Source organism: Macrosteles quadrilineatus, unplaced genomic scaffold, assembly GCF_028750875.1.
Source record: "Macrosteles quadrilineatus isolate MER2022 unplaced genomic scaffold, UCM_ALF_1.0 Scaffold_92__1_contigs__length_397533, whole genome shotgun sequence".
NCBI classification, from domain to species: Eukaryota; Metazoa; Arthropoda; class Insecta; order Hemiptera; family Cicadellidae; genus Macrosteles; species Macrosteles quadrilineatus.
In genome coordinates this window covers 129,714-140,491 of record NW_026542685.1, presented here as the reverse complement: position 1 = coordinate 140,491, position 10,778 = coordinate 129,714, and the positions used below count along the sequence as shown (strand labels likewise).

Below are 10,778 nucleotides of genomic sequence, written 5' to 3'. Positions count from 1 at the left end.
AATAATTTTATTGGTAAGCAAAACAAAAACAAAACCAAATGTGAAAAAAAAAATGTGTTTAAACATTACGAAATGTGATACAAAATATCTATGTGACAGTACTATCCCTGCTATTACTGCACGTCTTATTTAAAATAAATACATATTTTTGTAAGTTATGATAAAATGCTCTAAAATAACAAATCAATAAACACTTAAGAATTTTTTAAATAGTAGCCTATATGATCAGACCTTAAAATAGTTTGTAAAAGCATAATTGTATCAGATTACTATTTTGCACTTATAAATTATTATATTTATCTCATACAAACTAACTTTAAAATGTGCCAAGACAAAAAAAAAACACCAGAAGTCTGTATACTATATAGTATATAGACTTTACAAAGGTAATCCCATACTATGTACAGAATAATGTACTTTAAAATGACGTTTGAAAATTGAGTAGCACACAAAACATCCACTTTCACACATACCCTTAAAACACTTAAATTTTTTCTCGCAAATCTAGCCAAAATGTCTTTGGTCATTTCTGGCTCAGGTAGTAAGAATGTGTAAGTTGTTTCTGCGTCACATGCCTGTAACAAGAACATAAATATGTAGTAGCTAATAGGAGAGTATGAGTACCTAATCTAATCTTTTGCAGCATACTATAACTAGGCACAAATTTTCAGAACACATAAAGAAAACAGGAACCCCAAAATAAATTTAAAACCTGATATTTTGAAAGGAAGCTTTTAGATCAGTTTAATGTGATGTATAATTTTTGTTGGTAACAATATGAAGTTGATGACAAAATAAATTGACAATAGAAACATTATTCATTATTATTTATCATTATTTGATTATTTCAAAACTAAATTATGGAAGTGTGTTTTGAAAGTATATTGAGGTATTGACTTTTGTAGTTTCATAATTTGTAAATTGATCTTTGTAATTTTCTATATTTTAAAACAAACATATTTAAAATATTGACCACTATTTTCTATTCTTGATAATTAAAGAGAATAGTTATTGCTTCGAGATAAGATAAACAAGTTTTGTAGGCTAAAAGTTGCTCTTGAGTCACTTGTTTCATCAGTGGTGGATAAACGAACAAGTGTTTACTCCTTGATAGTCAGGCCAAAGCTAAAATCATAAAACTTAATTTGAGCTCTATAAATAAAATGGGGCAGTCCCTTAAACATTTACGTCTGTAAATTGCATACCCTTTCACACGTTTGTGTTTAATAGAAACCAACATAGGAGTTAACAAATACTACACTCGTATTACAAGTGTTTAATGTGTATCCAAAGTAATCAAATGGATAACAGTAAGCTCAAAAGTGACCAAGCTACGCTTACTGAATCAACCACGCAACAAATAGCAACGCAGCAGTAACCACATTCGCCATTCACTGCGGACAAAAGAAGGACGACTGGTGTTGTCTCAGGTTAACTAAGACAATACGTTACTTGAGTTAGTGGGTAGGCATATCCTTCCCCAAAATAGTTTATTTTATAAAGTGTATGCTTGTTGTGAAATATAAATCAAAAATTTTGCTATACTGATTCATCTGACTTCCCCTCTATACATAGTACTAGTAGCCTGTATGGAGAAAGTATTGTTTTTGTCAACATTTTGGAGTTTGAGTTTTGGGTGGGTATTTTGGTTTTGGGACCCCTGAACCCAAAAAAGTGGTTTGCAAAATGATTTCCGTGCGCATGTACAGAGCTTAAGACCACACACTGTAGTCCAATACTAAATTGAGTCACAGGCATTTTTTGGGACAATTCCAATTATTAATTGTAATTTTACCATAAAACCCCATAAAATAACTGAAAAATTGATATTCAAAAAAGGCTTGACTGATTTTTAATCAAATTTAGTATATTGTAGCCTTTTTAACTCAAACAAAAGTGTAAAGCCCCATCGCTGTAAAACGTATAGTTCAAGTTATTGCACTTGAGTGATTTTACATTTTAATTTTTGGTAAGTGAACTTTCCAGGAATTTTACTTGAATCCAGCTATAGGTATAGGTAGGCTATGTATGTTACCAGAAAAGAATATAATGCAAGCATTTTAAACATTGCCTGAAAAAGTTGCAAATAAAATAAAGATATTTGTATAGAATATGTTTTAGGTCCGTTCGGTTACTTTAGATGAGATTGGCTTATGCAAAAAAAAGAATTAAAACTTCCCTTAGTTCTTTAGAATCATTTATTTTTGTAAATAGTTCAGGTTGGTTTGTTTATTCTAGGCTAGATTAGTTAATGAGAAACAAGGAAACTAAAAAATCAAGTTTGAAAAAGTCCTACAACAGCATATTTTATACTTTACCTGTGGTGCCAACAGGCATTTAATAGAATGACTTGGCAAACTAAATGATGAGTTTAATTTGATGGTTTGCATGATTCATTGCAATGTATAGAATGCCTGATTTATAATTTTATGGTAACACAGCCTACTAAGTTCATCATTAACCCTGACCTTAGACTCAATGTCTCAGCCAATGTTTTTTTCCAACTTACTAAACCAATTCTTAAACAGGTAGCCTAAATGCCAATCCCATAACAAATTAAATAGGCTACCATACTTCTTTTTAGTTATGAATGCTACTTATATTTTTATTTATATAAGATATAATAAGTAAGCCTGGTATAATGTTTATATTTTCCAAATGTTTACTATGGGCGTACCTGAGTCCTAATGAGATATGTTGGGTTGCAGGACTGGTCTGGTCATTATAGGGTAGGAGACAAGGGGTCCGGGGGGTTCGCTCATGGACATGGATGGATTTTGTCCGCTGGGTTGTTGTGCCATCGTCACCACGGCCGGTGGGATCTGTACAGGCGCCATAGACACGGTAGCGATGGAGCACGGCGTGCCAGCGACTGCGGCAATGGAAACAGGCACTGTGGCAACGCTTGCAGTCACTGTGCGAATCGCTGCGTTCATCACCTGGTGGTTTGGAGCCTGCGCAGGCTGCATCTGTGCAGTGTTGGTAATGGTCACTGCTGGTACTGTGACAGCGGTCAAGCTCGCTGCGCCCTTATCATTCAATCTCATCTGTGCATTTTGCTCCAGTAAAAACTCATTGGTCGCTTGCAAATCGTCCACTCGCTTCTTCAGTTCTGCAACCCGCTGTCTTAAAATTGCGTTTTCTTCTTCCAAAACGTACATCGCCCTATCCGATCGCATTTGCCCATTATTAGGGTAGCTGTTGTAAGTTGGTTCTGCTAATCGCCTACGCTTGTAGACTGGCTCGTAATCGTCGAGAACAGGCCTTGTTCTATCGTCTCGCCTACGGTACATAGGCTCTTCATCAATATACGATTGACGCGAAGGAGGCAATCTCTGGTGGTTGCGATTGTTATTAAGCGCTTCAAGTTCTCTCAATGATATATGACGGAACCTACAATTTCTTCTGGTACAATCCCCATTTATATAGTCTTTACATACAGGTGTTGTTTCTCCCATTTTAACTGATAACAGTTCAGCAGCGACCCATTTGTTCCAAGGTTCGTCAAGGATCCTATTAGGAAGTTCTCCTGTTTGCTTATAATGCTCTTCCTCTTCGTCTGAACAGTGTAAAAATTTGCATGGATATCTGAGACACTTGCCATTTTGATAATCATGACAAAATGTTAATATTTTGGATCGCATGCCATAATCTTTTTCCCTTTGATCTGGATGCAAATATTTACAGTCACGGCCTCGGTTACATACATTTCTGAGGAAGTCTCGACAAATCTGTCTCCGGTCATCTCTCCCTCTATCTTCGAAATCGGCCATCTTGGTCTCAGGGAACACTGTCACCTAGAAATCAAGAAAAAGTATTTGGTTTTATAAACTAGCGATTAAATATATAAACTCTAGATTACAGACTTGGTTTTAGGGTGTTGGTGCTACTACACACCAGTAGAGCGAGTAACAAAGCAGTAGCGCCTGACAACTGTTTTGGTAAACTGTTTCGATGATGGCTTTCTGTCACGAGGATGAAATTTCAGCCTTCAGTTAGGCTATAAGAGTTTGTCTGGGATGCAATCATCTACAAACTTCCTCAAGACAGGACAACTTTTATTATTTTATAGCCTACCATTAAACAATAAAACCAGTAACTTAAATATACAAAATGTAGAGTACCAAACGTTGATTTATTGTAAAAACCAACATAATATAACCTCAGTCTAACTATAGACCAAAAGGAAGGCTCTGAATATGAATTACGTCCCTCTTTGGTTCATACTGGTCCTGATCCATTTCTAAAGTTTAATACCTCATATTATTCTAGATGTTTCTTGGCAACTTTTTATAATCTTACAGACTAACTTAATTGCCACATTACAGTAACCTAGAACCTCACTAATTCGAATATCAGAGGATAGACAATTTATTTCGAACTATGGGAAGTTTGAAATTTTGAGAGTTTGATTTATAGTGGTTAGAATAAATAAAATTCAAATTAAGGAGGTCCCAGTTTGAATTACGGCAAGAAAATTCAAATTGTAGAGGCTCGAGTATTGTAGACTCCATCATATCCGGATACCTTTTAACCGGACTACACTCGGTAGAAATTAGATCTCTTTAACAAGACAATTTTTATCAGCACATCGGTTTAACCAGACTAGATCGACGACGGTACTGAAACGGTTTCTTTGGCACGGTGTTGGCGGTACTGAAACTTGTTCTCGTGGGAAAGATTTGAGACCATGTGATCACGTGTTGAAATGCGCTCCTAAAATTAAGACAAATACTGTATACAGTATGCATTTTAACGAGTTTTTGGGGACGTCGGTTAAACTGGAAAACTCATTACCCGCACTGGCCTCGGTTCCGAGGAGTTCGGATAAGAGAGAGTCTTCTGTGCAAATTCGAATTGTAGAGGCTGCATAAAGCATAAAAATCACTTTGAATTATTGGTACATATAGGCCTAATATATTTGTAATTTTTAGCGGTTTTATAAGTGGAACAAACAAACATATTTCTAACTATAGAGGTTTTCGAATTATCGAGGTTCGAATTAGTGAGGTACACAACTTGCAAAAATATATACCTAAATTGATTAAGAAATGAAACTGTTAAAAACTAAGCTAACCAAGAAACCAAACTTGATGTAACATTCAAAAAATCTGTTTGATGTTTCCCATATGCCTTTTCTGTTAACTTATCAAAGGGAATTTCATAATGTTAGGCCTACAGCAAGTTTGGTTAGTTAGTTTAGGCTTAGTTTAGTTTTAAATAAGTAGTTTCATTTTATTTTTGCCTGAATAAGATTTAGCTCTCAATTTGTAATTTAAATTCGTTTGAAGGTATTAAAACAGAATGAGTATGGATAGTATTTTAAAGGAAAACAAATTACTTAATAACGCTCTAATGTAAATGAACAATCTTAAAATATGGTGCTGGGCTGCTGGTTATATTTTGGTCATAAAATGATATTTTAATTTCAATGATAGGCTTTGTTAGTAACGTCATTTTTTGGTTTCCTTGCCGTTACCATACACCTACTTTTTCGATGATAGCGTGTTTAATAGCCTATTTATTTATCGTGTGGAAAAAAATAGTTAAACATATTCAAATTTAGCATAAAATTCTGCACAATTTAAAAACCGGTAGCCTACCTACCTTAAGTTAAATGTGTATTTAACTTGGATATGAGCCCATTGTACATATTTTTTCTGATTTTCCGTGTTTAAGTTGGGGTCTCTTCCAGGGAAAACTACCGTAATTTTTTAATTCAGGACGTGTTTAAGTTAATAGTGTTAAAAAAAGGCCTATTAACACTTTTGAATGTGACGTCTGTGATCAAAATAACTTAATTACCGGAAAGGGTCATTCACCAGCCTCAAGCCAATCCATGAAAAGCTAATTTAATTGTTAATAAATTTGAATTTAACTTGGAACATTGAAGGCAAAGTAACTGTAAGGTTTTATTTTATGTGTGATTATAAATTAACAGAATCGTGGATTATTTATAGGCATGCACTGTGGATGTGATACTCCCTGGTGTGGATTAACATCTGCACTAGTGAGTACTACGACTAACCCACAGTTCTATCTTGATTAGACAAATTGGTTACAAGGCAAAAATGTGGTTCGGATTCCACTATAGTAGGTCCCTTAGCTGCCATTGGTTGTAAGGGTGTTAATTAACAGCTGTGTCTACAGACATCCCAAGAACAAAACAACCTGCGCAGAAACGAAAAGATCACGTAGTTCGCGCCGGTAGGTGGGTTCTTTTGTTTCTGGGATGTCTATAAAAAACATGTCGGCCTTAGTCACTAACAAGACTACAAAATCGCACCACTAACTTACACCTAACTTATCTCTAGCCATACGTGGCTTAACCCTTCCCGGACGGGCGAAATCATGATATAGGACAAGGAAAAATTAGAGAAAAAAATAAAAATTAATTTTTCATTTTTGTGTTTTGTTATACATGTATACATAAAATAAACACAGTGGAACACATTATAGGCCTACTGTCAAAATAATTGTTTACTCGTTTTTAATTAGGCTATGCGGATATATCCACTACCCGCCCGCGGATGAGTAGAAATGCAGCGAATATCCGTCACCCGTCTTTGAAGATATGACCATGACAACGTTAGGCAATAATTAAAGAACAATATGTAAACAATAAATAAAGACAACGTAATGTTAGCGCGAAACGTCGAGGGAGGGAGCGTAGGAGTGGTGGTAGGTGCGCGGGTGGGGGTGAGGCGCGGGTGAGAGGGGGGAGTGCGGGAGGGGGTGAGGCGCGGGTGAGAGGGGGGGGGTGTGGGGTAGAGCGCAGTCATGGAAAGAGCAGGAAAGAGGCGCCTTGGTACTGCGAAACATCTACCGGTAGTTACGCACCTGCCAGTCTGTCTGAAGAGAAGGCAGATATAACCTCTTCCCGTCCGGAACATCAAAAACCATATGCGGATATATCCGTCACCCGTTCTTTATCACCAAAGACTTAGGCGGACATATCCGTCACCTGTCCGCAAAGGGTTAGAATGCCTAACTTACATTTGTTAGTTCCCATTTCAGAATTATTAGGTAAAGCAATAAGCCATCAGATCTTTCACTTTAAATGGGGATATTTCTAAGCAGTGGGCTGTGAGGCTGATCCAGATTGGTAAAAGAATAAGTTAAGCCAAGCCTAACTTACTTAGGTAGGCCTACTGTGTGGTAACTTACGGTAATCAAAAAGTCGCTAATTTTACAATTCTTTCAAGGTCTATTAGAGGTGTGTGAGTGAATGCTGACCCTTAACTTTTAATAATTAACAAGCCAGATTTTTAAGACCTTATTACTTAACAAATCGGTAGGTAGGCCTAATTATTGCGACGAACATGACCATGGGAACCTATATAGATTTATATATCACCAGAAACTAGATTTTCAGCTGAAAATAACGGTGCAAAAATTTTTCCGAGCTCACAAATATTAACGGAGTTACGGCTGTTTTAAGTTTTATTTACCTTTGTAAGTCTCCTGGCTAGTCTATTTTAATTTACGATATTTCCTCACCAGAAACTTGATATATTATTATCAAATTTATGTAAATTGTAAGTGATTTTAAGTAAATATTAGAGTCACACTAACAATCAATAGGTTAATTGACGCAAACTTATTAATTTCAGCATAATGAACGTTCGGGAAACAAGATAGCTAAGCTGTACGCAGCTACTTGAGTGAAATGGTTAGTGGCGGCGGCATGATGGATTTGACAAAATCCAGTTCTAGTCCAATCCACTCCACAAAATAGGCCAACATTGTTACTTTAACCATGTAGCTTTTATCCCCATTAAAATCCTTATAGAATAAGGATTTTTATGTAGGAATACTTCTAAAGCCTAACAACTTTTATTAAACATACACTAACCAACGAAGGTAGACTTCTCATTCCATTCTAAAATCTGAAGTTTTTTCAATGTCTAACTTAGTTCATGTTGGTGACACTTTAGCGCTAGTATCATAACACTTTGTTAAATATTACCAGAGAATACCACAGTATTATTTAAAAAAATTAGTAATGAACTGTATTTACATTTGGTTATATAACCAGGGGATGAGTGATTGTGTTATTCATTGACTTAAATAACACGTTGATTAGTCTATGAATATATATTATTTTTGTTTTGCTGGTCAAGAAGTTATTCGTATTATTTTTCAAATTAAACTATTCTAAACTAACCTAACCAAAACAAACTTGCTGTAACATAAAATATAAGTATGATGACAGAAAAGGCATGTGTGGAAGGCAAGTCGAACTTTATGCAGATTTGTGACTGCATTAAGTCCTTTGGAGGTGAAATCATTATTTCTTTGTGTTTAACACACTATTTTAATGGCACAACAACTGCCTGGGTGTAATATAAATTATCAACTCGGTTCACTATAACCTACACTTTACCTTCCTAATCTAACCTAACTTCAAAACACTTAAAACAGTCACGAATCCGCATAAGCCCGACTTGCCTTCCACACATACCTAAATAAAATCATTCTGAAATAAGTTATTCAGTGCCGTGTTGTTTCTTAGATGTTTGTAGCACATGTAGGCTACTTTGAATGTCTTGATTGACTTATTTTTATTCTCTTCTCTTCAATTTTGTAAGTTAACTTATTTTCATTTTCATTTCAGGTTCAGTAATAGTTCTACGAGTAACAGTTAGTGAGTTAGTCCGTTCCGTAATTACGTAATGTGGCAAGGAGTAGCAGACTAGAATTAAAAGGTAGGACTAGATAAAGGAAATCAAAACGACAAATTATCTTAAGTTACCTAATTAGATATTCATGGCCTCAGAGACATTTTTGCTGTTATTTCCAGGTAAAGAGTGAGTCTTATACTTTAATTACTTAACTTATAATTAACCCTTTGAGTGCCAACGTCCAGGGAACCGGACGTTTTTAAAACGAGCCAAAAGTGCCGACGTCCGGCCGACCGGACGTTTTTAGAACGAGCCAAAAGTGCCAACGTCCGGCTGACCGGACGTTTCGTAATGATCGAACAGTTGTCATAACAACCGAATGGATACTCGGATTCTTTTAACCCATATATTAACATTGAGTCGAAAGTTACTAGATGCGATACATCGATTTTCGTTGGTCGAAATATCGAAAATTCGATTTTTACGAAATTTTAACCTAAAAATCGCCAGATCGCGCTCGGCATTTTAAGCGCGACCTTCGGGAATAATCATCGGCATTTTTTGAGCGTTACTTTTATTTCTCGCCTGGCACTCTAAGGGTTAACGTAATATATCAAGTAAAAGAGAACAGGCATACAAATAGGTTAGGTCAAAAAACAAAGTACTTAGGTAAATACAGCTTAAAACAGCCGTAATATTTGAGAGCGCGGAAAAATTTTTGCACCGTTATTTTCAGCTAAAAATCTAGTTTCTAGTGATAAACTATAAATCTAAACTATAAAACTAGCTATAATAAATCTAGGCCTATATAGGTTCCCATGGTCACGTTCGTCGCAATACCAACAAATCAAATAATGGCAACACATCCAAGAAGAGATGATTGAATGATGTAACTTACTGTATTGAAAATAAATGCATAGCCTTGGGTTAGGCCTATAAGATTGGTCAAGAGAATATGCTAAACTTATCTTAAGTATAAGTAAAATTACATGTAATTGGAGGGTGTTAGGGCAATAGTGATGTTCATAAGTACCTAAGTCTATCTAACGCACAGAGTGGATGAGCCTAATACTGTACTCTGTAAAGCAATTCCGTTTCTCGAGTAGATATTAAGCTCCTGTTAGGGGTAGGCCTAAGAGTAAGTTACCAAGGTCATTAGGCCTACTGGTCATCAAAGAAAAACATGGACTGCACTCAACACTCAATTAAAAAATCCTAGAAGCAAAACAAGACGCTTGAATCAAAGACTAATTAATTTATCCTGAATGTGTCTCGGGGTACAATTTCTTAACTGGGCTATGCTAATATCGATTGTTTCTCGAGGCTAGCTAGATTTGAAATATGCATTTAAAGATTATCGACATTATGCCTAAGTTAGGCTAGAGGTGTAAAGATTATACATAACAAACATAATGAAGATACCAACAATTCATCAACCCATGCAATGTATTCTTACCTCAAAATATGTATAAATGGACCCAAATGATTGGGACGAAAGATTTGTTGATAACAAGATCTGAAATAAATTGCTTTAGATAAAATCAGCGTCTAACTCACAAACACTGGCTAGTGGCTACTCCATTTTCTTTTCTTTGTTCATTCATTCCATTCCAATTCCATTCCATTCCATTTCATTATCGCACCGAAGTCGAACAGTGTTGCCACCCTGGACCATTGAGATATAGATTATAACATATAATAATAAGAATCTCTAACAAAGACATCTGAATTTTAGCATAGATTAAATTCTACCCATTCTGTTGGACTTAAAGGTAGCCGTGGTTGTAACCACGGCCGCCTTTAACTACAGGCCGCGGCCTTGTAGAATTGGCAACGTTGCAAGTGGTGCTGTCCAGCCCTGAAAGTCCCATAAGATAACATGGAAAGCGAGTGACACCAGCTCAGTAATTTACGGATTATTTATTTAAATGTAAATGTATGATCATAAATCCATTAAAATATTTAATATAAAACATATAGTGTTCTAAACCAAAACGATTTTAATTGAAAATCTATTCCTACATTCAAACCGAAGTCGTTTTTTATAGCCCTAACCTACTAGCCCAGTGACCAATCGTCCAATGTCCTACTCCTCTAGCCTATCCTATTCTAAAAAATTCTCATTTCAAAACTAGGTAAGTTAAGCCCGGTTTC

General features: G+C 35.7%; 1 protein-coding gene across 1 annotated transcript; it reads right to left on the bottom strand.

The window, feature by feature from the left end:
* LOC128982044 (zinc finger CCCH domain-containing protein 10-like) lies at positions 1–10,230 on the bottom strand. Its single transcript, XM_054401084.1, has 3 exons — positions 10,081–10,230; positions 2,678–3,797; positions 1–575 (listed from the first exon to the last, which is right to left on the bottom strand). The coding sequence occupies exon 2, from the start codon at positions 3,771–3,773 to the stop codon at positions 2,685–2,687; it is 1,089 nt and encodes a 362-aa protein (XP_054257059.1). The 5' UTR covers positions 3,774–3,797; positions 10,081–10,230; the 3' UTR covers positions 1–575; positions 2,678–2,684.
* Between the last annotated feature and the right edge of the window lie 548 nt (positions 10,231–10,778).

Coding starts and splice junctions, on each gene's coding strand:
- LOC128982044 (XM_054401084.1), bottom strand. CDS start 3,773: ATGGCCGATTTCGAAGATAGAGGGAGAGATGACCGGAGACAGATTTGT.